The following is a 25,739-nucleotide window of genomic DNA, read 5'->3' on the forward strand; positions in this document are numbered from 1 at the left end:
AAAACACAAGTTCACGAGGCAGCTAAGCTATGTGGTTGTGAAGCAGAAGTGAGAGCGAAGTGAGAGCGAAGTGATCAACCAGATGACGACCAATAGGAGATGAACAGGATGATACCATTGTCGGCTCTATTTTGTATTGTGTCACTTACAGTCCCTACAGGCTTGTATTGGCGCAGTACCCGGTGATGATAGAAGGCTTGTGGATCACGGCGAATGGGAAATGGCTCCCTTTCAGCAGTTACTTATTTTGAGATAGTAGGTTTATCCATCTTAAAAGGTTCTTGTCAGTATCGAGTACCTTTTAGTTATGAAATTTAAATAATTTGGTGTGCATAACGAGCAGAATGTCCAACCTAACGTGGTGGGAAAGTCAAGCCCGTGGTCCCGCCTACATATAATGAAGCCCTCCCTAGATACGGTGGGCTGGGTGTTGCATAACAGGATGGGGCGTTCCATGTAACCCCATACAGCAAACGAAGAACCCAAGTCGAAAAAAAATATTGCATATACATAATTGTGGTATTTGGCCCAAGATATGTCATTCCCACCACCCCTTTGAAAGATCTAGCGAGGCCTTGCGACCAGCGGTCGTATAAATATACGAATCGCAGTCTACATGCCACTCGTAATCCTCTTTGTCTCGAAAGCTCACCACAGGGGGTGTCGTTGCATATTGTAAATGCCGTTGCCTTTGGAGGGAGGGCTGTTATACTGACTGGGACTGTCCACGTATTTGCAGAAGGGGTTATAACAGAGAAGACGGCCAGGAGTTTGTACGAGGGTCATCGCGAGCGATACTCACGACAGTGGCTGAGAGCCTAAGTGTGGTCCATTCTCTCGCAATATCTTACTTGAGTGCTATGGGTCGGTTGAATGGTCTTCATCTCCCTACCCACCATCCCATATAACAACTGTCCGCGAGCTTGTTCCATCGTCTCTAGCCGCCAGTGACATTTATCCGTCAACACTGAAATAACACCAACCTGAGATCACCAGCAGTCGACAACCCCTCCTCTCCTGTGATCGTTCTCCAACTTGGGCTTGGTCACTCAAATGTATAACCCGGGACAGTACGACAAGTCTGGCATGCTATAAATGAGCATGACCCCTATTAGTCACCAACTGGTACAGCCACAGATGGCACTTTGTCTGACCATCGATCATATTCCAGAGCAATTTCGATCTCAGCGCTCGCAAGTCTTGAACAAACCTTCTGGTCCCACCGGTCGACCTTCAGCAGTTGAGGCATTCAGCAGCAATAATTTCCCATTTGTCGAGACTGCCCGTGTCGTTGCGCCTGATGTTGGCTCAGTCTGGTGCATTATAGTAGCGTTTGTGCAGCCGAAACGGCTTGATGGTCTTGGTTTGAAGGAGTTTCATGAGATGGGACATGCTCGAAATGCGAATGAATGAACCAGAGTGCGTATCATATATTGTATAACGCTGACTACCTCAAGAAAAGAAATACTCATGCAATATGGGCCTTGCTCATTGCTTAACGTAAGCTGTATTGCAACGCAGCAAATCTTGTAACTGCTCAGATGTTTCCCGCCAATTATTGGTCATATTCTTCATCCACTATAACGCTCATATTACTCTCACTATTTACCACTATTCTTCTGTCTCCGCCACTCCTCGACAAACTCCTCCATGTCAACATGGATCCTCAAACCCCTAGCCGACATGGTCGTGTACAGCGCTCGCAGTTCGTCGGAAGCCATGTCGCGAATCAGACCGCCACCGAAGCCTTCCATGAGTACCTCTTTGGACCAGGGACAGGCGGCCATGGCTCGGTAAAAGACGTCTTTGGCCTTGCCCCGCAGCTCCCTTTTGCTGCAGCAGAACCGCACATAGGCTATCCACAAGTGCGGGTCGCCGGCGAACCTGTCGGCCGCCAGGGCCTGCTCAAACGCCGCCCGCACAGAGTAGGCATTTCCGACGCGAATTTCGTGGCGGATGGCAAAGATGCGGGCCGATATTGTGTCGGTTGGCTCGATTAGGATGCTTCTCTGCAGCAGCCTGCGCACGGGATCGTCCAGGCGGAGGCTCGACTCGGCCCAGGCAAAGAGGGATAGGAACATGGTGTTCCGCGGAAATAACCTTACAAAGTGCGAAAAGGTCTCCCGTAGGGATGCAGGTCGGAAAGATCTGCAGTGGTGGCACATGTTAGTGTTGGGTCTAGTGAAGGTTTTAACAAATTTGGCTCGTTGAGTAATCCAGGCACTAACCCATTTCTAGCGTGAAAGTATAGAAGCTTCGACGCGAATTGTAGGAATCTTTCATGGCTTGAGGAATGTGACACATCACTTCGAGCGCAGAGCTCATCCGAGAAGGACATCACACTTGCAACTGCAGATGACAAATTGCCTTGTTTCTCCGAGTATGTTTCCTCACCGTCCTTCGTCGTCAGATATGCTAGCATGACTGACGACTCAGCAAACGCGACGGCCCCGGCCACGTCGCCCGACGATAGTTGGTAGTCTCTTCCGGTCTGGAAACTCTGGCGTGCCTTGAGAATCTGCGTTGGCGTTGGCTGGAGCAGATCGTCAGTAGGTATGGCTGTACCGGGTTTGTCTCCTGCCGACGAGCACAAGGTTGCTGCGGCATTCTGGAGATTGGTCTTTTGCAATTCCATCCACACCAGGGTGTTCCATAACGACTGCGTCTTGCCTGGGATGGCGCTTAGTTTTTGACTGGCAGCTGATAGCAGCACGCTTTTTGCTAGCTCAAGATTGCCATTGCAATATTCAGAACATGCATATGCCTTGTAGAGCTCGGTGTTCGTGGGGTATAGTTTGAGCAAGCCCTTTGCTGTCTTCTTTGCGTTTTGGGGTTTATGGGACCATTGCAAATAGAGATGGAGCTCTCCGAGTTCTTCAACTTTGTGCTTAATAGCAAGCTCCTGGATAGAGGTGGATATCCAATCCTGGAAATCTCTTGGGATTTCTGGGGCTATCGTCGTTATTCCATAAGAGAACCAATCTGAGCCCGCTATCAACAAATCTGTAGAAAATGCCATATGAGCTTCATCATGAAGGAGCTGAGGACTTTTCTTGGGCCCGTGGTCTTCGATAAGTGTTACGCTTGTCTGCTCGCTCGCTTTGAGATCAACTGCAGCATGGAGGTGCGCATGCGACCCACAGATGAATTGGTCGTCCCTGGCGGCTTGCATAAGACCGTGAAGATCAGAGGTGGAGGGCAGGTGGCAAAATTGAGACAGCGCCTCAGCAATTTGCACTCTGACGTGTGGAACTATTGAAGAGGGTATCACAAAGAGAAAGCTCTCGATATCCGAATACATGACCACTCTGAGGGGGTCTTCAACGGCATCTTGATCTACCGCACGGGCAGGCATGCCGCTGCCGAGGCATCTTTGGCGTTCAGAGGAAGCCCACGCCTTGTACACATCTCTAGATTTGGGAGGATCTGGAGGGGCTGATCTCCGAGGATCCGGCACGTCCTGATCGCTGCTGGCAAACGCATTCCAACCTTGATGGTCTTGCTCCCCAAAGCGGGGGACCTCGCTCTCCCAGAAATCCCGAAAAGCCAGTAGACATGCTTCTGCTGAAGAGTCGACAAGCTCGCTTGGACGGCAGAAAGTGAGTTCCAATATTGCCTGCCATAACGCGACAGCCGTCTCAAAGAATCCGCTGTCTCGCAGGTACCGGGTTACTCGCAGAAACACGTATAATGATTGCTCACATAGGTTTATTACCTCCTGGGTGGCGGATTCTTTGGATGTCGCAAGATACATTTCAGCTCTGAGAAAATCCAGTCGTCTTTGAAAGAATCCCCTGATCTCATCAAATCCAAAAGAGGCAACATCGGTCATCAGATGGTCAAGGTATGCCCTCCACAGCAGAAAACTGCGTGGGTGCTCCTTGTAAATTGATTCCCAGCGCTTGGTCAGCACTTTGGGGGCCCAAATGTGCCTGCCTTCTCTCATGAGTCCGAGGAGAAGTCGCTCACGATCTACTTCAGACCGTGAATGCTTCAAAGCAGACTCAAACATGGACAACTTAACTTCTGCCACACCCCTGGAGAATGATTCGTTTTCGGCCTCGTTCGCGTCAAAATGTAGTCTCGTTTCCTGAAGTTTAATGAGAGCAAGCCATGCGTCGACATCTTCTGGGTGCTCCTTGACCCGCCGTGATAGCTCAATGAGGCGTTTCTTGGTGTCCTGCAGCTCCTCCTGCCCCTCCGTCTGGTCGTCATTATCATCACCATCATCATCGATATCAGGCATCTGATCTTCATCAGACGTCGTCTCACTGTCAAAAGCACTCGGTTCGGACGGCTGCAGCCCACCCATCCTTAAAGGACCACCGTTGGGGCCAAAACGTCCGTCATGGGCATCTTCATCGTCTTGCCCGCGCTTCCTCTTGTTTGGATTTGTAATTGGCAAGAATTCCATCTCCTCGGACGCCACTGGCACATCTGATCGATTTTGGGACCTTGGTATGAAGTTCTTCTCCAGTCCGTTGCCAGATTTGAGTTGCGGGATGTTCTTCTCCCGAAAAAGGGAGCCACGCTCCCGGGCAGAGCGGATGACAAACACCTCCTTGGCTCCTACTCGATCAGTCTCGAGAAATCCCACGGCCTGACCGAGGACACGACCACGACCTCCTCTGCGGTAAACAGGGACCTTGGAGCGGTCATTTGATCCATATCTCAGAATCAATGGATCGCCTCGTCTGTCAATGGCGTACAGTTGGTCGGAATAATTAGACTGTTTCTCAGTGGCAAACGCAGGGACAGAGTTGCGACTGGACAAGACCTCATCAGCAGGCTTCAGCGGACTTCCGAGACTGTCCTTGGCGTGCTCACGATGCCGTAGAGCGACCGACTCTGAAGGCTTTCTATGCCTGGAGCTGGACTGGCGCTCCCGGTCATGGTGATGTCTCTTGGGTCTGGAGGACCTCCTCCCAAGATCATCAGATCCCTCACGGTCCCTGACAGATTCTGTTGCTGGTTTGTCTTTTTCTGATTCTGATGACTTTTTCGACGGCTCCGGCTTCTTGAAGGAAGCAAACGACGGCACGGCGGAGGGTTTGCCATGATTCTCTCCAGACATGGTGCTAGCAAGCAGCAAGCCCTAGTTATAATCTGATCATGTCGCCAAGACCCTCAAAGATCTTTGGTGAGATAATTGATAGGATTGAAATCAGATCAAAATTTCTTACTCCTCGGGGCTTAAAGATGTCTAACACAGGGTCGCGATTAAAGACGTTCCTGGACAAGCATTGAACCGGACTAACAATGGAAGCTACCTAGCTCGGACGACACGTGATTAACACACCTCGCCTCGGAGAAGGAACCCACTAGCTCGGCACCCCACTATCTGATGATTGCCTGCCGTCCGTTATGGAGACGAGAGATAGCACGGTAAGTTTCGCTAAAGCCCCTACTCCGTAGTTAAGATGGGTACCCACCTACTTCAGGTACCGAAAATACCTACCTCTAGGTGTGTCTGTGTCCTGTACCTTGCTAAAACTTGCGCTGAAAAAAAAAAAAAAGAAAAACAAAAAAACGGCAACCAACTATCTAGATAACCTATCCTTAGTATCCTCAGCGTCGTTATTAACTTACCTGGCTAGAACTAAAAAGGGGTTGGTTGTCGGATAAGCTTATGTATTCGGTGAAATGGCGGCGGGGTGTTGTTCACACAGCCATGTGCACGATCGGAGGCCGTTAATCGTGTTTGTTTGAATTCACAATTTAGGTATTTCGAAGTGGTACATCTTCTACAACGGCAAAGATCAGGCCAGCACAAGTCAAGCTTCGCAGGGTAGAACCTGGGGGTGTGGTGCATGATGATTTCATCGAACTGGGGATAAACAAAATAGCGGCAGATCGAGACCAAAGTCTGGAGTAAATAAGACAAATAATTTACTAGGTACCTACTACCTAAGGTATGTTAACCAGCTTAATTACTACCAGTAGAAACGTACCTTGTTAAGTTTCTCGGATATTCCACCCGCCAACCTTTTGACTCGTTCCCTCGGAAGCATCTGACAACAACCTCCAGACACCAAGGAACGAGCTTGAGTAGCGAGCGACAGGCAGCTGACACACACTCGCCAAAAGGTCATGTTTCTTAGTTCTGTAATGGGCACCACAGAGACATTGCGAGTGGGCGCTGTGCGATGGGTAGCGTGGGGCAAAATGGAGCACCGGAACACAGCCAAGCCCCAACGTGATCATTGCCAACAGCCGAAACCGTCGAATCCTGCTTCAATCCAGACAGCTATCCTTATCCATACATACCTCAGGTAGGTAAGGTAGGTACCTTACCATCCACCCCGTCTGAACCATTGTAACATACCAACCCTTACCAGTAGATATTCCCCGGACATGGATGATAGACTGTGCGGCCCCATCATCAGACCGCATTGCGTGCTCGCGCCTACTTCCCAGACCTCACAATCTTGGACATAGTTCAATTCAAAACCAGTGTCTTTCCCCATGTAACGGAACCACTGTCTCGATGATTTTATTCGCTCGTCAGCCCCATCCCTCAGCTCAGCTACCTTCCTAACACAACCATTCTCCCGTCCCTTTCTCTCTATATCTCTACTTTATATGGAGTCTTGCTGCTAGTTGTCGTCGGTGGCTTGAGCTGCCAGATTTTTACTTCTCCTTCTTAACCTCTATCCCTCCTGCCTGCCTCCTGCACGCGTTGCAAGACAAGCTCTCTCCACGACAAGCTCCACGACAAGCTCCACGACAAGCTCCACGAACGAGCTTCAGTCACGACGCGATAATCCTCTCCCAAACGATCGCGCGCAACCCGCCATTCACTTTCACCTGGCAGACAACTCCTTCACCATGTCTAGCCAAAGGGGGCGGCAAGATGCCGAAGAGACGGGCCGCCGCACCATCCGTCTGGAGATCGATAGGGACTTGGAAATACAGCGGGCGACAATGTCCCAACCCGCGTCGCCCACCTCGACTCGCCGACAGCGCAGGCACTATCCAGGCAGCAAACAGCCCAGCAGGGGAACTTCAATGTCTCGCCAGCCCGACGAGAGGTCACCGCTGCTGTCAGGCCCGCCTGCCCAGTATTCGCACCTCCGACTACCCAGCTCCCACGGCACACCTCGATCCCCCCACCTCTCTCGAGAGCAAAGCTACACTTTTACAACGCGGCATCACCAGCGCGGCAACTCCTTTACAACACGACTCTTCCATGCCCTGGCGGATCGTCAAGACTCCATGGCTGACTCCAAGGGCGCCAGCGGCGCAGACGACCGGGTATGGTACGATCAGTTCACGTCGACTGATTGGGTACGCGACAACATAGCAGACGCTTATCGGGTGAAAGCTCTAATGTCGCGGAAGGACTTTTGGGGGCGCATATATGTTCTGTTTGATGGTGCACAAGGCTGGATCTTGAGTGCCGTGGTGGGCGTCACCGTGGCTATACTGGCCTACATAATCAATGTCAGCGAGGCGACGCTTTTCGACCTGAAATACGGTTACTGTGCTCGTGCTTGGTACTTGTCTGAGAAGCAGTGCTGTCCTCACGGTGACTGCGTTGATTTCAGATTCTGGGACGACATTATGCAAGGCTATCCGTTTGGCTACCTTGGAACCGACTATGCACTCTACATCTGTGCCGTAGTCTTTTTCGCCGTTCTTGCCTGTTTGCTCACGCTCCAGACAAAGACGGTTGTGCCCTCGGCATACAGGCTCACGACACTGGATGAAGACTTGGGTGTCGACCCGGCTCATGCTTCCGAGCCACCTCACGACCCACATGACGACAGCGGCAGCGCCAGTCTGACCCCGCCCCCGGCCTTGCCCAAGGAGAAGAATCTGAACCCTCCCATGATCTACTACTCGGCTGCTGGCAGTGGTGTTGCCGAAGTTCGCGTTATCCTGAGCGGGTTTGTTCTTCACGGGTTCTTGGGAGCTAAAACATTACTAGTCAAGTCTGCTGGCCTTATTCTCAGTGTGGCGTCAGGCTTGAGCTTGGGTAAAGAGGGTCCTTATGTCCACATAGCGAGTTGTGTGGGCAACATCGCATGTCGCCTCTTTGCAAAATACGACTACAACGATGCCAAGAGACGTGAGGTTCTGTCGGCGGCGGCAGCGGCAGGTGTTACAGTGGCATTCGGTGCTCCCCTGAGTGGTGTTCTCTTTGGACTTGAGGAGGTGGCCTACTTCTTCCCAGCCAAGACGCTCTTCCGCACATTCTTCTGCTGCATAACTGCAGCACTCACCCTCAAGTTCCTGAACCCCTACGGCACCCACAAGATTGTCATGTTTCAAGTTCATTACAAGCAAGACTGGGAGTATTTTGAGATCTTCAGCTTCATTCTCATTGGTGTCTTGGGTGGCGCCGCCGGTGCCATGTTTATCAAGGCTTCGCGTCGGTGGGCCCAGTCCTTCCGCCGAGTTCCAGTCATCAAAAAGCACCCCTTACTCGAAGTCGTGCTAGTGGCATTGATCACAGGCCTGATTGGCTACTGGAACGTGCTCACGAAGCTGCCTGTGGCCAAGCTTTTGTACAACCTCGCCGCGCCCTGTGATGACACAGATAACAACTTGGAGGAGCTCGGTATCTGTCCCGACAACCGTGACGATATTGGAGCCACCATCGCTACACTGTTCAGTGCATTCTTGATCAAGGGCTTCCTTACCATCGTGACATTTGGCATTGTAAGTGGCTTATTCGGGATCACGTGGACCAATTTTCTGATCCGACCATGCGCTGATGCAATTGATCCATACAGAAAGTTCCAGCAGGCATCTACGTGCCGTCCATGGTCGTCGGTGGCCTCATGGGTCGAATAATTGGACATTGCGTCCAGTGGTTTGTGCTCACTACCCACACTTGGAAAATTTGGGGAACCTGCTCCCAGGTTGGCGATGCGAGCTGCATACAGCCGGGAGTCTATGCACTGATTGCCGCAGGTGCCACCATGTGCGGTGTCACCCGTCTCTCAGTCACTCTCGCGGTAATCCTGTTTGAGCTGACAGGCAGCCTGGACTATGTGTTGCCTTTCTCCCTATCTGTCCTGGTTGCTAAATGGACGGCTGATGCCATTGAGCCTCTGAGTGTTTATGTAAGTGTGCTTGCGTAACTGGTTTGTATGATTGTTTCAGGATTGGTTTGACTAACTTACTGCGGGATTCAGGACCTCTTGACCAACATGAACTCATACCCGTATCTCAACAACAAGCACAAGCCCATCTTCACATCTGACCTTGGAGATATTGTTCCTCGCATAAGGCGCGAGAGGATTATCGACATAACAAACTCGCCGCTCGTCCCTGCCGTCAGCTTGCGCACCAAACTCAACGTGTTACACCAAAGGGGAGAGCTTGATGGCGGGCTACCTATCGTGCGCGATGGGACACTTGTCGGGCTCATCCCTGCGCCGGATCTTGAGTTTGCTCTGGACAACCTCGAGGACGAGGAGTCAGCCATGTGCTTGATGGCAGACGTGCCAAGTGTTGATGACGATGATGATGGGGAGCCTGACCCCTCGGACTTGACACGTTTTATAGATCCGGTATGTTCTTTTGTGTGGAGTGGCGGCGCCTTGGTGACCGATGAGAATGATGCGTGGGCACATCTTTGCTGACAACCCGGTATTCTTAGGCACCTGTTGCACTTGACATCAGATCACCCCTCGATCTGGTATATGAGTGCTTCGTCAAGCTTGGCTTGAGGTATATTTGTGTGCTTCGCGATGGCAAATTTGCTGGAATCGTATGTTTCCCCGCCCCATGGCAACCCCCTTCAACGCCACTGGGAGGTCTCAGCTGGCAGCACATTGCTAACGTATCGATATACAGGCACACAAGAAAACGTTTGTCAAATATATACGCGACCTGGAGGAGCGTGAGGGTGCAACACCGAGGTAGCAGGACAGAACATACAGAACATTTCGGCAATCTAGGGATTTCTCAAGTTTTTATTTTTATTTTTCAAGAAAGCTTTATTGCTTCAAGCGGATTCCGTCTAAGTCACGCTCAGGGTGTAAGATTGTAGAGAATGTGTGTGAGCAGTCAAACTCATACACCATAGCAGTGACTGATCACATGTAAGCGTGGTGGATTGCCATGTATGGAACCAAGAGTCACGTGTCTCTCCTAGACAAGGGTTTTACTTGGGACTCCTCCTTCAAAGGCTTCCGAGGATGGGATAACATCACTATGCGCCGATGATTGGAGACAAAGGTGACTACGAGCGGCATATGAGAGGGGGCCCAGGAGGTCTTTTGGGGAGCAGTGATCTGGCGCCCGCCACATCCCCAGCAGAGCACAAGCATCGGCGATCGTACAATGTACGGCCCAAGCGCTTCGCGCGATGCACGAGCATCGAGGAAAATACCGTGTACAACTCGGTCGAGAGATTTGCGGGACTAGCCAGCCTCCAGCTTTCATCTTTATGGTCATTCCTATAGGTCGTGTCACTCCGTCCACAGCTTTACAACGCATGAAACAGTGGCTACGGATCCAGATCCAGATAGACAGCTATAAAGCCAGAAGCCAGAAATTTGAACGGCGGTCTCAATGCCTTGCAAGAAATTTGGACAGATTCGCGGGACAAATCATACACACTCTCTTTAAGACCGCTGTCATCCCTGAATATCGCAGATCTCTTACGGGAGCACAAATGATCAAAGAAAGACTCTGTGTCTAACCAAAGCCTAAACCCCACAAATCAGGTGCAAAGTCGTTTGTGTACATGTTTATTGATGAAAGCTATTTGAAGTCATACACTTGATGGTGAGGGAAATTTGGAGATATCAGACTGGGTGTGCGAGTGCTCAATATCTACGCGATGGCTCTCCTTCGCTTGGCGTTATATACCTCAATGGTTAATCCCCAATCCCAACCCTGGGGATATGAAATGTGTTATATTGACCACTAACATGAATCTGGGTGCTGGCACGTGGATATTCTGTCACATTAATGCACTTGTTTTCAAATTCTTTGAGTCTTACTATGCCGTGCACCCCATTCAATGAGTTTTAGGCTTGCAAGGCAGTACTTTATATGATGAGTGTTGATGTTTGTCTGTTCGAGCTCAGCTAACAGACTGTTTGGTGACTGTTAATTGCTAGGGTATGCCATGGTCATATTGGGCTGTTGGTAGAATGGAAGATGTAGCCGACAATGCTCTTATGTTTATCCTCACTTGTGGATCACTTCTCTGTCACTTCTACCTGACAAGCACACAGCTGCCTCGCAAATTTTTGAAGCACCTGGCCTGGTAGTCCTCCAATATTTCCCCCACCTCCGCCCAGCTCCAGCGGTCGAAAGCCTACACCAAACGACTCGTCAGGACCCAAACCCTTCCTCCTCCTCCACCTCGCCTCTTTGTTAACCAGCCTCAGGACTGTGATGACTGCCGTGACCAGGCGCAGTGTATGCTGCTGACGGAACGGGCAAAAGCTGCACATGATCGTGCTAGTTATTTGGCCAACATGTCGGTTAAAGCTTCACAAGAGCTCGCTAAAGCGAATAGGTTGGCTGGTCTTCCGGACTTGCAGGACTATCATCACCCGATACCGTGGAGAGAAGACTACGAGAAACGACAGCCGGCAGCACAAATCGCCCGGTCTCGCCAGCACAACCAACCAAACGGACATGGCTCTCCCCAGTCAGATGGTGAAAGGCCGCCTGTCACAAAACGAAAGGCAGATTCTCCTCTTCCAAATGAAGGCCCGTTTCGTCGTGCCCGCCCCAACCAGTTAGACGGACATGGCTCTGTGCAGTCGACTGCTGCTGGTGGTGGTGACAAAGACTCACCTGCCCGTTACTCAACCAGAGGCTCTTACAACTCCGGACCCGATGCTCCTACCAACTCCTAACTGCTCTCGCCAAAGTGGCCCTAAAAGGCCGAGTGGTTATCGGGCCCTTGACAGCAGGCAGCATCCAGCCGTACCTTCAAGATATTCGGGACTTTGTTTTCGCATCGGCTTATTTTTTTTTTTCAGGGTGCTTGGGTTGGGTAGATTGGTTGTTTCTTCCATCAATTTTTCTACACTTTTCTTTTTGGTGTCCCCTTTATTATTGAACGGCCAATGACTGGTCAACAATAACAGGAGAATCTTTTTGAAGAGAGAGGTACTTGTTTGCGAACTCCTTTTGGACGAGGTTCAGGTTTGAGGACGGTAGTTGGGGCTTAGGTTTGAGCAACGATAGTTAAAATCAAACCGTAGTTTGGGTCTTATATCTTAGATCAATGTCACTTCTTGCATCCTCACGTATCTACTAAACTTCCTGCTCACCAATCTGGTTATCTGCCCACCTATTCGTTGCCTAGTCGTAAACATGGACCTTGATAGTCTTGCTGGTTGAGAAGGATTTTGGTTCAAACATCCAAACATGAGAGCCAGATTTGCTTTGCCTCACAATCTATTCAGGTGGCAGCCAGTCTCACGACATATTTGACTTTCTTTTCCCTCAATAGTCTCTCCGTTCCATCCCAAGCGTGTCGACAGGGAGCCGCGGGTAGGTGTCACGCTCATCAGTTGAGCCCAACCGCCTGGTATTGTCCGAAATTTCCATGCCGCAGTACCCAGTGCCGCCGCTCCTTGAGCTGGTCCAGTGCCGACAACTGAGCTTCGTCGAGGATGTGCAATATGTTCTCGGGGTGTCCAGGAGCGAAGAATTAATATGGGACGTCAGGGAGGTTCTGTAATTGCTGGATGGGGTCTGGTCGATGAGTTACATGCTTGGCTGATGAGTGGTTGATCGCGGGGAGTATTATGGGACCATCATATCTAGGGTGAATGGGGGCATTGTCTTCAAGGTAGCCATGGAACACGATAACTGCAGCATGTGGTTGGAACAATAGAGGCAGTGGAAAAGTCAAGCTCAACCCAAAGCATCACTGCAGACTGACCAAAGGGTCTTCGACTTCATCCATGACTTCCAGCTATTAGCTGATATACGGAGGGTCTGTCTTGTATGGTAGTATCTGTCACAATCGTATTGTGCTGGGTGTGGTAGAATAGAGAATGAAGCCAGCAAAGTGAGTCACTCTTGTTGCTTTGCCCTCACCTTTCCGTCACTTCTGACTGGCAAACAACCAGAGAGCCGCCAGCGTAATTTGGGAGGTTAAGTTGCCTCCTACCTGCTTGCATACTTTCCCTTTCTGCCTGCCTGGGTACCTAGGTACCTTCCTGACTGCGCACCTTGCTGGCTGCTGCATACTTTTCTGCGCACCTCCCTCCCCTTCCCGTCTATATAACCCTTCCTTCTTCCTCTTCCTCTTCCCTCCCTTCCTTCCCTTTTCCCTTTCCTCTCAGCGATTTCGTTCCGCAGTCTTCGATTGTGTAGGTGGACAGCCCACTACAAACGATACGTCGGGGCCGATACCTTGGTGTGTAACATGCTGGTAGCTTCCCCTACCGTCAACACCTAAACTACGAAAACCAATCAACCAGCCTCTCTTCTCTCTTTCCCCCTTTCCTCTCAACAATGTTGTTCCGCAATCTTCGATTGTGTCGGTAGACTGCCTACTCCAAACGATTCGTCGGGGCTAATACCTTGGTGTGCAACATGCCGGAGGCGGGTCGTCCCCGGCACACCTAAATTTGAATTGTTAACCATCCAACTTTTCTCTCTCTCTCTCTCTCTCTCTCTCTCTCTCTCTCTCTCTCTCTCTCTCTCTCTCTCTCTCTCTCTCTCTCTCTCTCTCTTTTTTTTTTCGTCTTCATCCACGGTCAGCAACCCTCCAGTGGCTAAGATCTCGACTGCTACGGAACAAGATCCCCGGATCGTTGCTGGATTCTTTGCGTCTTAGCGCAGTACAAGGTAAGTGCATTAAGTATCTAGCAGGAAGCTATGTGATTGCCTTACTACTGGCGGGCGACTCTTATTCAACAAAAATAGGAGGAGTTTTCAAGGAACTGGTTGTGGCTTCTTTACTGCATATCATCTGGAGGCATTTGTTTGTTCTCTTTTTGACCATATTCAAATCTGGAGGGCAGTTTGGACTTTTGAGATTTTTTTTTGGGTTTTTCATGGGACTCGTCGGCGATTCCTTACTACCTACTTACATGACCTCCATACATCTCCTGGACCAGGTTCAGCTTTGGAGGACAGTATTTTAGTTTTAATGTCGAGTACTGATTATCACTAATCATGAAAAATCAAATTGTCGATTTTGTTCTCATTAGTTGTGTCTGTAATCCTACCTGTCTACCTGCTCCTATTGGTCTCACTTAAATTTTGAGCATCTTTACTGCAAGTTTTGGGACATACCTTTTCTTCTTGATCACTTGAATTTCGCAGCTGATAGATGTAGTGAGTACTGATGCGATGTGCGTGCGGCAAACATGACTGCTTAATAGCATTGACTGTTTGACAGGCGTCCCTTTTCTGGTGTTGGTCTGTGAACATCTTCTATCGTTATTTCGACTGGCGGGGTCTACTGGGGCGGGCTTTTTGTTGTTTGGGAATCGACCACGGCCGTCAACCATGAATGCCTACCAATATTACCAGCCTATTGCCTCTTCAATCTGAAAACATTTATTTTATTTGCTAGGTATGTCCATGCAAATTGCATGCACTCATATCAAAGGACAGCGATTCTAATTGGCCCGGAAAAAGTTCTATCCAACGATCAACAGCCAACAGCCTGTTTCATATAGCAAGTACTAAATAGGCAAGTGTACCTCAACTTCATTTGCCGAGGGCAGCTTGTTTTCAAAGCCTCGGCCCAGACGCCCAGTGGAGATTAAATGAGGGTCCCCCCATAGTGGGCTGGCTGCTGGTGGGTCTGAGGAAACCCCCCCTGAGTTCAGCAATAGCTCCCGCTTCCCCACCTTCCAAGCAAACCTTCTGCCGGGCAAGAGGCTGCGGGCCGAGCTTCGGCGCCTCGTAACATCATGATCCCGTTCCAACAGTGAAGGAAGGAAGACAGTTTTTGTTTCTTACTTTATCCGACCAACCCGCCTACCAGTCTACTTACTCAAATACGGTAGATAATAGGAAAAAGAAAAGAAAAACTTACAGACCGCAACAGCTTCACTTCATACAAAACAAGATCACCAAATCGCCCATCATGTCTGGCCCCGGCGTCGGTTTCGAGTATCCTCCCACAGAGGTGTCATGGATGAAGCGGGATGTCCTCCTGTTTGCCAACTCAATTGGCTGCAGTTCTGATGAGCTTCACTTTTTATATGTAAGTCCGGCTTCTAGATCTTGTATCAATTGGCGACAGGCTATTTTACTGGTCTTGGTCTTGTTCCGTGCTAACCACAGCCAATGCCTGGGCGTTTAGGAGCTGCACCCCGACTTTGCCGTCTTCCCTACCTACCCCATCGTTCTGCGTAAGTGCCCCGAGCTTTCCAGTTCCAAAACTTCCAATGTCTTGATCCTGTGCCAGACTACCCCCCTACTGACACAAACTCCTCGCCAAACAACAGCCTTCAAGACCAACACCCAGGAGGTGGTCGACTTCTACGCCGCCCAAAAGTCCGTCACCATCCCGGGCGTGCCGGAGTTCGACCCCACCCGCGTGGTCGACGGACAGCGCCGCATCGAGTTCCTCCGACCCTTGCCCGCCACCTCTGCCGGCAAGCGCTTCGAGGCCCGCACCAAGGTGCTGGGCGTGTACGACAAGGGCCGGCCCGGCACCGTTGTGGAGACGCAGACGGACCTGGTGGACGCCGGGACGGGCGATGTGTACACGCGCGCCACGGGCTCGGCCTTTTACGTCGCGCAGGGCAACTGGGGCGGGCCCAAGGGCCCCGCGACGGTCAACTACCCGCCGCCCAAGGGCAAGACGCCCGACGCCGTGCTCGAGGACGCCACCACGCTCGAGACCCCGCTCCTGTACCGCCTCAACGGCGACTACAACCCGCTGCACGCCACCCCCGAGCCCGGCGCCAAGATGGGCTTCGGCGGCGTCATCGTTCATGGCCTCTGGCAGTGGAACTCGACCTGCCACCAGCTGCTGCGCCACTTTGGCGGCAGCGACCCCCGCAACATCAAGGAGTACCAGGCCCGCTTCGCCAGCCCCGTGCGCCCGGGCGTCAAGCTCGCCACCTCGGCCTGGAGGACCGGCAAGGTCGAGGACGGCTTCGAGGAGATCATCTTTGAGACAAAGGTCGTTGATGGCAAGACGTGCCTAAGCAACGGCCGCGCCTTGATCAAGGTTGTCGGCCCTGCAAAGAGTGCCAAGTTGTAATCAGTGAGAATGTGTCAAGTAAGATATTGTTTTTTTCCAAAGCGTTTTTTTCTTGGAATATGAATTATATCTGGCTATTTAGGTATATATAACCTTACTTTGTTATCTATCGAAACAAATAAAAACAAAGGTATATTCGTTGGTCACCCCATGTTCCTCCGAGAAAAGCATAAATGAAAGAAGAAAAAACAAAAAAAAGAGTAAAATATTAAAAAAGATTGACCGAACACCGGGTATAGTTTCCTTTTTCCTGCTACCAAATGTTCAAACCCGCTTCCTACACTATTTTATTCCCTCCACCTCTTTTCCATCATCCACCTCCTGACAAGACCAACACACAGCTTATGTATCCTTGACTGAAGCCTGCATTTTCCTCAAGACATTACGATGTGCTTCCTGCATTTCATTACTTCTCATCCTTTCATCGAGTGCAAACCCAGCCCTTACGCGCTGCGTGTTTTCAATGTCCCGTTTTTGCATCTCGGCGTCTCGCTGACCAAGCATTATCCCACGGTGGAGCTCCACGTTGGCATTGTCTGCCTCGGCACCGAGGACGTTCCTCGGGCCTGGCGACTGGCGGCCTCCAATCATCGGGCCGGCACGCATCTCGGCGGCGAGCGAGTTGCGGAAGTATGCCAACTGCGACTCGCGCACCTCAGGCGAGGGGGCCATGGATGCCCTGCGCGGTTGGTGCGAGTTGAATGCGAGGGCGTCTGAGCTGACCGAGGGTCCTGGTACGGCGGTGAGGTATGAAAGGTTGCCGACCGAAGCTCGGCTCTGACTGCGCTGTGGCATGATGTACGGTGAGTTCGGAAGGACTTCGTTCCCAGACAAGCTGAGCAGACTTTGCTGTCGCATCATGAGCTCACGACGTCTGCTCAGGGGCAGGTCATCTGTAGACGTATGATATGGAGATGTACCATATGGAGACTGTGAAGGTGAGGCCGCGTACGGCATTGGAGCCGCCGGTTGGGCAGCTCCACCGGCGTTACCAGAGTGAGTGATTGGCAAGGACTCCATCAGACCACTTTGGAGGCCGCCAAAGATAGATTTCCGTCGGACTATGACGTCTCGTTGCCCTATAAGAGTTTGGGGGTTTGCGTATGGAACCACGCCAGGTACCACTTGTCTGTTAAGCGTTGTGACCGAGACGTTTGGACCTGGAGATGCTGATCGGCGGCGCAAGGTCTTAGCATCTAACATTGGTGGCGGAGTCGTTGTAGGCATGGGACGTAGACTTTGAGGATCCTTCAGTATCGGGACAATGGCGGGAACTGAGGGTCTGCTTGTTGACGGCGTCCTGTTGTAGGTTTTATCAGCCGTGGCCGAGGTCGAACCACCGTCTTTGAACTGGGTATCTGGGTGCCAAGACAGCCGAGACTGTGATGGAGTCAGTGCTTGTGGTGTCTGAGGCTGATAGATCGATAATGTACTGGGCGGCCTGCTGATAGCCAATGGAAGGGCCGCGTTGTTTGCCGTCTGTTGAAGCTCCTCGGTGTTGACAGGTGCAGGCTGCTCTTGCACCTCAGGCTTCAGCTCGGCAGCCTCGTTCGTGTCTAAATCCTCAAACTTTAGTACCTCAAGCACTGGGGTTTCTGCCAGACTCAGGTGCTTTGCCCATTCATTTGTACGATGTGACATGGCAACTCTGGACATTGCCTGTGGCAGCTCGTCTGCCAGAACTGCTTTCTTTGGAGCTTCAGGAGATTTTACTAGCTCATCAAGTTTTTCTGCGTTCTCTGTCACAGCCTCGGCTACAGAATCAGGCGAATGAAGTTTGTTGTCTTCACCGTCCTGGCTGGCTTGTGCCGTGTCGAAATCCTCTGTGATGTTTGTAGTCGCAGCATCGACCAATGTCGACTGCTTTCCAGTCTCAGAAGGAGCATGCGCTGTGAGCTCTGCAGTAGCACCAGTTGCAAGCTCCAACACAGAGGTCACGTCAGTGCTGGACGGCTTCCTGGCCAGGCTTGCGGTGACTTCCCTCTTTTCCGCATTTTTGCCTTCCGTGGTTGTGTCGTCTTTCTCGCCTATGCTCATGTCATCAAAGGCAGCCTCAATGGAGCTTCGTTGGTCGTCACGTATGACTGACTCTGTCAACCGAAGCTCTCTTCTCTGACTGTGCTCCATCGTATCAGTAATGGATTCTCGTCTAGACCCTTGCGACAAGCTCTTGATGACGGGTGCATGAGACATTTGCCTGGACGACAACCGTCTGTTGCTGCCGCTGTCCTCCGCTTGCTCATTTTCGTCGCCTGCATATGCCGCCACTGATGATGCATCATCATCATCGCCATTTCCGGCTTCCCCTTCTTTGGGCAACGGCGGGTTGAAAGGGAGCGGCACAACTGCTGGTTCTGGATTCGCAATTTCTTCGTGGTGCACCAGTGTAAGATTGGACTTGGACATGGGGTTGTGGTGAAGACTTTTTGCTGGGCCCTTTTCGTCTTCGCCGTCCATCACTACCAGCTCCGTAGACTCCATTGCCGTCGACCGGGCAGTAGAATCCATCTCTTTGACGGTTGCAACACCCTTTTCATTTCTGATCGATCCGCTGGCTGAATTGGTGGGAGAGTCTGTCGGTCCCTCTTGGTATTGAACATCACCGTGAATCGCCTCCCAGTCCCGCCTGTCTGCTGCTGCTGCCTCCTCGATCTGCCTCCCCACTCGTGCCTCTTCTTCATCCAAGTTGCGTCGCGCCTCGAGCCTCTCGGTTTCCTGCTTCTCGCGGTGCTGCTTGATGATGAGCCACACCTTAAGTTGAGACACAATCCCGGCAAGGAAGATCACGATCGTAATAGCGATCTCAACGCGAATGCCTCTTGTGATCGGGTATGTAACTGTACCAAGGGGGAACAGGCGGTCATTGAGAGCCCAGATGTAGGCCCAAAACTCCTTTAGACCCGCTCTACTGAACGAGTCTATTCCTAGAACAACGGCGGTCGCACCAGAGAACGAGGTGCTGGCAATGAGCGCATAGTGCCTGGTATGGTGACTGAAGTAAAAGGCAAATGTACCCAGAGCGATAGCGGCCACGAAGCCACCTTTCGTCCCCATACCGGTCAAAAGGCCGCCCTCTTTGAGCGTCAGCAGCCACATGCTGAGACAAAAGCCACCCAAGAGACAGCCCAATCCTTCCGTGATCTCTTTGAATACCATGGCGAGACCTCCGAGGGCGACGCCAGTCAGGACAACCGCTACCAGGTAGGCTCCTTGGATTCCCTCGGGTATGGGGGGCACCATGACGTATACGATCAACACACAAGTGCCCAGAGCGGAAAGGAAGGCAGTCGAGAAGAAGGTGTGCAAGCCCCTGATCTTAATCCCAATAAGAGCATATACAGCTCCTGTCCCCAGGAGTATTACACCAGCAACACCCCATGCTGGTGTAATTCTCGGTTCAAGAGGGAGTTCACCCTGTGGGATTGTAACTGGCAGCATAATAGATTGACGTCAGTTTGCAGGCGCATTCGGGTGTCATCTGGGGAAACACATACTGTTGTAAATACCATCAGTGGCAGTAACACTTGCCGTAGCTGAAGACTCAGTCAAAGAGCCCGTCCCACCAGTTGGTGGTATAGGTGTCGTACTGGCATGAGAGCTGATTGTGCTCGAGGGTGGGTTGATGGCGGTCGGTGCTGCGGGAGAATCCTGCCTCCTGACGTGAGGTAGTGCAGACCCCAAAGTCCAACTGATGAATAGGCAGCAGACAAGCGCAAGCCATATCGAACGGCAACCTTTGAGTTGCATCTTGTCTCGCTCGCCCGAACCCTTGGTCTCGTATTGCGACCTTGATCCTGAGCACAACTAGACCCTATATTATGATTATGTGTTCTTCAGAATGAACCCACCTGTGGATTCATGCCAGAAGAGACTTGGGGTCCAGGGATCCTGCTCAATTTAAAGTAGAGAAATGAAGCTTGACAAAACAGAAGACACACAAACGTGGTGGTATAAGAATAAAAAGGCGTTTTAATATTATAAGGTATTAGTCGTGAAGCCGTCAACAAAGCCGGCTTGTACACGGACGAAAGACTCCGAATAAGATGAAGAGAGGGTGAGACGATGGGTATGTGCAAAGATACAGTGATATAGGACTGAAAAGAGTAAAAAAGGGTGGGATAATCCAAGGGCGATCAGACCTGACTAGTCCCGGTGACTGTGACTGGAAAGCCTTGCGCGCTGTGCCGGATAGTAAATGGCACGAAACGTTGACAAAGGAGACGTTTCTGAAGGCACGCCTTGACCTCACTCGGACTGCGGGTTAAGGAACGAACGTAAGGACAGGGGGAGGGAAAGGGTACGGGGAAAGCCGGTGGTGGAAGGTGGGTGCGCCCATGACCGGAGGAAGATGGAAAAGGCCAGTGTAATATGTATACAGTTTATTTAGCAAAGACAAAGTCAGTCGGACATTAAATCTCAACGTATATGTGGAATCAACAGCCACAAAGCTGGGTGTGCTTAGAATACACAAACAGGGCGCCCTGCATGGAGTACAGGCAAAGGCCAGGCCCATCAGCCATCGGCCTTATCCAGTGTAGAAAAAAAAGGCAGCCTGCTTTGGCTGCAGCATTTGGATTCTTCCCCTGTCCATAGTGGCGGGGGAGGGATGTCGATGACCTTTCTCTCATCCTTGCGGCGGTCGTCGGTAGTCGAGCCGGCTGCAAGGTATCTATTTTGGGTACGTGCACAACTGGCGCATCACGGTATCGGACGCGCTCGGGTGATTGGATCCTGGCAGTTTAGAATGCGGACCTGACCGAGTCGAGGGATCCTTGGTGTTGTCCCGAGCTTGGGCTGGATGGTGCGACGTTTTCTGTGCAGCCAGGCTAACAAGAAGAAACAAAACGCAAACTGAACAGCCAAGCGAGGGCAACTGACGGCAAGAGAGAGAAAATGCTAGCAACCCACTGTGTGCTTGGCTTCTGGAGGCAAGCAAGGCAGGAACCAACCCACCGGCCTGGGAACAGGGATCGAGGAAGGTACGTTAGTGAGACCATGGGCATTCGAGGACGTTTATGATTGGCCAACGGGTTTAGATCATAGCTTAATTACAGTACCTTACCTTCCTCGTCAGTCGATTTCGACAAGCAGGAATCTCTACTTCTCTTCTAGCGTTTGACTGCCTCTCCAAAATATTGTCTTTTACTTAGCCATAATGGATATTCTCAATTTTTTGCCCTTATAATACAAGAGATGTACCTATATATACTCTCGATCTCAAGTATACAAAATCTGCATCTCACCTCGAGGCCTCATGTTGTACTCCTCATCACCTTCATGAATCTTCGGGTACCTCGCAAGTGCTTAAATTCGAAAACGAAAGAAACGCTGAAGAGCAGGCTGAACTCTGGCCACCGACGATAGAGAGAAAAATAGATTTTATTCTCGTTGTGCGCCAGACAGCTCTTTACTTTTCGTGCGCGTGCACTGTTGACAACAAGCCACGCGCCATGGTGCTGCTCACATGGACAATCGCTTCCAGAGTCCAGAGTAGCTGGAAGCCAACCATTTTGGCACTTTCACGCACAACATGGAGCAACAAGATATTCCCCGGAGCTTCAACCGTACCAATTAGACATATTCCCTCGCCTTGGCACGCAGCTTCTCTTGTCTCTATTTCTTTTATATTGTTTGTTTCTTTTGTTTCTTCTTTTGCCCACTTCTTGACTTGAAAAAATACGAGCAATTTTTTGAATCCTGATGCTATGCACCCTGCAGTCTTTCTGCAATGCAAGAATACATTTTGGTGGCAATGTGAAGATGTGCTTCTAACCAAGTTCTAGACTAGTCACAGCATCTTGGAGAAGCTGGAAGATCTTGCATCCCGCGTTTGCGCCAGCTATATTGCAGACAATCCAGATCATGGGTCGCAAAGAAACACGAGTTTTCAAAGTTTACCTGCCGCTATCCGAAAAAAATTCAGAACACAGAAACGTGGGATAGTGATGAAAGCAGGTGAGGTACGTAGCTTGGGTAAGTAGTAGCTTCGTGGTGCCACGCCAGCTTTTACTTTTAGACATCAGCCACTAATTTCCGAAAACGGCTCTGACGGACGTGTTGACCTGACTGACTGACTTTTGACCTAGCCTAGTTGAGGTTCTGTTAGTTTAGTGTAGGGGACCTGATCTGTGCTCGAGATTTGCATCGCAAACAGAAATCAGCAAGCAGTCATCCATCCCCCAATACAAGTGGGCCAAGGCTGAATGAGGCTGACCAATAACACGGGCAGTCACTGCTAAATTCATGAAGCCTTTGAGATTTAACGCATGGAACATGGCTTTCCGATCGGACAACCCCATTTTCTTTTTTGTTTGCTCTGGCAACTGGTTAAAGGGGTTTTGTGCCTAATGCAAGGGGTTGTCTTGCAATAATAGACACGATGAAGAAAGAAAATTAGACAAACGCCTCTCTCTCCACGTTCACTTTCTCTCGCTTGTCAAAAGATGGAAGAAAAAGAAAAAGAGGTCGTATTCGTGAGCTGACTAAAAAATATACCGGTAGAAGATCTGCAAAGGTCTCGGAAGGCGGCTGCGAACAGATAAATATAATGCCCAAGAAAGACGACCTAGAATATCAGCCGTCCACCAGCCAGAGGGCCTGGGGTTCGCTAAGTTTTAGGTAGTATCAGGTCACAAGCACACATAAGTAGGTAATTACTCTTGACTATATCTCACCGTTGGGAATTTAGTTAGGCACCGATTAGAATGTTCGCAAAGGAATCTTGACTAGTGACGGGTTAGAATTTTTTTTACCAGTTCTAAACTAGAACTAGAATAACCTCAAGTCTTTCCGGTATTCTAGTGTCCGATTGGCGACAAACCTTGGCAATTGTAATTTCACACTCCGCCTAGTGCAACTTGGCGCAATCGTAGCCTGTTGAACAATTACCGCTGAACCACCGTTCTAAACATCTCAGACCAAAGCTTCGAATGAGCAGCGGTCACAAACAAAGAATGATGTTATTGGGGAGTTGAGGGGCTTTGAAGGGCATTTTCTGTAGGTATGGGTGCTGATCATCCGACATGGATTACTAAGGAGATCTGCAAGTGTTGGTATTGTTCCTTATCGTCACGAGGCGATTACTTCAGTCGAGTAAGACCTAATGACCCGCATTTTGCCCACTATAAGTCAACTCACGATCCTCACGTGAAAAGTTTTACGAATATAATGACAATTTACTGTTGTGTCAACATCAACAAGCAACAAGCAATTTGGCGCAGGGGAAGCGCGCCGGGCTCATAACCCGGAGGTCTCTGGATCGAAACCAGAAATTGCTATTTCTTTTGCAATTTTTTGCTCATTTTTATCGAGTTTTTCTTGTTTTTTGTCTGCTAGGCTGTCTGTTTCGTTGATAGGTATCCCGTGACCTTTCATACCAGACATGCAAGGAAATTCTCTCTCCTCAGGAAGGAGCAACGCCCACCCCCGACTTTCTCATAGTTTGGAATACTGGATCAGGGTTAGGGTGATTGTATGCAACAGCGAGGCTTTTTCCATTGGGGGGAGTGAGGTGGTGACCGCTTGTGAGCGTTGAGAAAGCAATCGAAAATCAAACGATACGCATCACGCAAATTAACAAACAGCTGAGTAGAAGGTGAGTAACAAGTGAGTAATAGGTGAGTAGCATGCGAGTAGCAGGCGGGCAAGCAAACAAGCACCTGTGCCAAATTCTGCTGTAATTTAAGCTCCATACAATCTTTTTGTCTATTTAAATACAGCATGGCAACTCGGCGGTCCTTCACACTTTTTACCCTGCCAGTCTTTAGTCTTTGGTTATATATGGACCACTCCAAATACCATCCTGGTACAGAAAGGATGGTAAGTTCAACCCCACTCAGTTTCTCATGTCTGCTTCGGCCTTATATATGACCGAATCATCGCCTCGGAGTTATGGACAAATGTTGATTATTGATAAATGGTGTGCGAGAAGGAGCCATGGTGAGTTTCTTCTATATAGCTTGCTTGTGCTCTCCAACGCCCATCTTTCGAATCCACCAATTCCCTACAAGATTTGGTCCGCCTGCGTTGGGGTTCAACAGCCTGGCTCTACCCAGATGGACTGTATAGCCAAAACGAATCCAATCATATTGGTGCGCTCATCGTCTCGAGTTGCCACCATCTCTCGAGGCTATCGCGGATGCAGTTTTCCTCGCAGACACTCCGTTGCAGCCTCATTGGCCCAAAGAGCGAGAAAATGGCCGATGGCAAGCCGGCCATTACACTCATGCTCAAGTCCAATAAGCCTGTTATTACTCCTGATGGTCGAATAAAGAGTACCCTTCAAGACTATGGCGAAAAGGTTACAGTACCCGCCCAGGTAACAGTAGACGAGGATGATATCATCGTCCGCGCTTTACTTGCAGGCATCAACGGCGTTGCCAGCATATATAGCGACATGGCAACGGCATCACTCCCACAACTCCTTTGTGAATGGGCTGGTATTTTACGGCAGATACGGTTGATCCTACTGCTGCCCTGCCAGGCGTCTTCGCGAGGATCAACGGCGACTCAATCAAATTTAAGAAGCTTGCCCGGTATTTCAAGACTCTCGATAAAGACCAACGCAAGGTGTTTAAAGAGTCCAGCAAGCTTCCTTTCGGTTTCATGGTGGTTCAGGGTGTTCCCGGGACAGGCAAGACCTTCCTGGCTACAGTACTGCTGCTCGACGCGCTTATGGATGGAGTGTCACATTCTGGAATAGTCAAGTACAAACTGCCAGAAGAGACAGAACAGCCTAAGCGAGGTACATCATTCAACAAGCCTAATCCCACCGGACACGACGAATCAAGCGACAACAAGAGCATGTCAGACAATCTTGTACCATCAGACAACCAACACTCTGGATATTGGAGCAATGAAGGTACTGCAGGCGACTTTTTTTTTATCGAAAGCTCGTCTGCACAAGAAGACACCCCCAGCTTTGACTAAACTCCTGCCGCGACTGTGTTCCTAGCTGACGCCAAGGTCGTGGTCTAAGCCGGCGAGAATAAACAAGGGGAAGACCTTGTTATCAGGTGTAAAAAGGATTATTTTGCAGCCACAGGCAAAGAGCCGAGGGTTTTTCGTCTCAATACTTTAGATTGCCTCCCCAGCCCTTGAAACCGGTCAAAATCTCGCAAGCTGTGACCTGAGAGAGGACTGTGGCGAAGGCTTATCACCCCACCTACTGTGAAGAGAGCGCGCCTCAGCTTAACTTAGCGCGTTCGACGAAGTATATATATCCAACTTACTTCGGGGGCGCAAGCTCAGGAGTCCCAAAAAAACACTTGAATCCGGCTCGGAACCTTCTACAAGGCTTGACCTGAAGTTTCTCCCCCAACGAGCACTCCCAGTCGCTGAGGAAGGAATGTCATTCGCAATCCTTTCAGTCCAGATCTCCCACACAGGAACGATGACACGTCAATGATTGATATTTTAGTCGCAGAAGACGCAGCTGCTGGAGAGACAAGGCGAAGCAGCAACCTGCCATAGACTCTGGGAGCCAGATTGCTCCATCTGCAGCAAACGGACGAGTCTGACGATGTCGTTCAGCTGAAAAACATTCTTGGGATGCGGAAGACCAACCCTTCTTTATTTA

The 25,739-nt window shown here is 50.4% G+C and overlaps 7 protein-coding genes across 7 annotated transcripts; 4 read left to right on the plus strand and 3 right to left on the minus strand.

The window, feature by feature from the left end:
* Window positions 1–1,515: 1,515 nt before the first annotated feature.
* Window positions 1,516–5,074, minus strand: PgNI_04690 (uncharacterized protein; the record flags this gene model as incomplete). Its single annotated transcript, XM_031124734.1, has 2 exons — window positions 1,516–2,148; window positions 2,229–5,074. The coding sequence occupies 2 exons, from the start codon at window positions 5,072–5,074 to the stop codon at window positions 1,602–1,604; spliced, it is 3,393 nt and encodes a 1,130-aa protein (XP_030985751.1). The 3' UTR covers window positions 1,516–1,601.
* Window positions 5,075–6,159: 1,085 nt separating this feature from the next.
* On the plus strand, window positions 6,160–9,962 carry PgNI_04691 (uncharacterized protein). The gene is made up of 5 exons (XM_031124735.1): window positions 6,160–8,664; window positions 8,739–9,071; window positions 9,144–9,521; window positions 9,611–9,721; window positions 9,808–9,962. Exons 1-5 carry the CDS (start codon window positions 6,829–6,831, stop codon window positions 9,874–9,876), a joined length of 2,727 nt encoding a protein of 908 aa, XP_030985752.1. The 5' UTR covers window positions 6,160–6,828; the 3' UTR covers window positions 9,877–9,962.
* An 836-nt stretch (window positions 9,963–10,798) lies between these two features.
* Window positions 10,799–11,831, plus strand: PgNI_04692 (uncharacterized protein; the record flags this gene model as incomplete). Its single annotated transcript, XM_031124736.1, has 2 exons — window positions 10,799–10,834; window positions 11,265–11,831. The coding sequence occupies 2 exons, from the start codon at window positions 10,799–10,801 to the stop codon at window positions 11,829–11,831; spliced, it is 603 nt and encodes a 200-aa protein (XP_030985749.1).
* A 595-nt stretch (window positions 11,832–12,426) lies between these two features.
* PgNI_04693 (uncharacterized protein) lies at window positions 12,427–12,678 on the minus strand (the record flags this gene model as incomplete). Its single annotated transcript, XM_031124737.1, has 1 exon — window positions 12,427–12,678. A coding segment is annotated over one exon (252 nt), but the record flags the coding sequence as incomplete, so codon positions are not given.
* A 2,106-nt stretch (window positions 12,679–14,784) lies between these two features.
* PgNI_04694 (uncharacterized protein) lies at window positions 14,785–16,307 on the plus strand. Its single transcript, XM_031124738.1, has 3 exons — window positions 14,785–15,154; window positions 15,254–15,302; window positions 15,399–16,307. The coding sequence occupies exons 1-3, from the start codon at window positions 15,035–15,037 to the stop codon at window positions 16,160–16,162; spliced, it is 933 nt and encodes a 310-aa protein (XP_030985747.1). The 5' UTR covers window positions 14,785–15,034; the 3' UTR covers window positions 16,163–16,307.
* Window positions 16,308–16,504: 197 nt separating this feature from the next.
* PgNI_04695 (uncharacterized protein) lies at window positions 16,505–19,909 on the minus strand (the record flags this gene model as incomplete). The annotated part of the gene is made up of 2 exons (XM_031124739.1): window positions 16,505–19,590; window positions 19,657–19,909. 2 exons carry the CDS (start codon window positions 19,907–19,909, stop codon window positions 16,505–16,507), a joined length of 3,339 nt encoding a protein of 1,112 aa, XP_030985748.1.
* A 3,852-nt stretch (window positions 19,910–23,761) lies between these two features.
* On the plus strand, window positions 23,762–25,138 carry PgNI_04696 (uncharacterized protein; the record flags this gene model as incomplete). Its single annotated transcript, XM_031124740.1, has 4 exons — window positions 23,762–24,100; window positions 24,230–24,588; window positions 24,645–25,022; window positions 25,116–25,138. Exons 1-4 carry the CDS (start codon window positions 24,078–24,080, stop codon window positions 25,136–25,138), a joined length of 783 nt encoding a protein of 260 aa, XP_030985745.1. The 5' UTR covers window positions 23,762–24,077.
* Between the last annotated feature and the right edge of the window lie 601 nt (window positions 25,139–25,739).

Source organism: Pyricularia grisea, assembly GCF_004355905.1.
Source record: "Pyricularia grisea strain NI907 chromosome Unknown Pyricularia_grisea_NI907_Scaffold_2, whole genome shotgun sequence".
In the NCBI taxonomy this organism is placed as follows: domain Eukaryota; kingdom Fungi; phylum Ascomycota; class Sordariomycetes; order Magnaporthales; family Pyriculariaceae; genus Pyricularia; species Pyricularia grisea.

Coding starts and splice junctions, on each gene's coding strand:
- PgNI_04691 (XM_031124735.1), top strand. CDS start 6,829: ATGTCTAGCCAAAGGGGGCGGCAAGATGCCGAAGAGACGGGCCGCCGC. Junction 8,665..8,738: donor CCATCGTGACATTTGGCATT/GTAAGTGGCTTA, acceptor TGATCCATACAG/AAAGTTCCAGCAGGCATCTA. Junction 9,072..9,143: donor TTGAGCCTCTGAGTGTTTAT/GTAAGTGTGCTT, acceptor TGCGGGATTCAG/GACCTCTTGACCAACATGAA.
- PgNI_04694 (XM_031124738.1), top strand. CDS start 15,035: ATGTCTGGCCCCGGCGTCGGTTTCGAGTATCCTCCCACAGAGGTGTCA. Junction 15,155..15,253: donor ATGAGCTTCACTTTTTATAT/GTAAGTCCGGCT, acceptor CTGGGCGTTTAG/GAGCTGCACCCCGACTTTGC. Junction 15,303..15,398: donor TACCTACCCCATCGTTCTGC/GTAAGTGCCCCG, acceptor GCCAAACAACAG/CCTTCAAGACCAACACCCAG.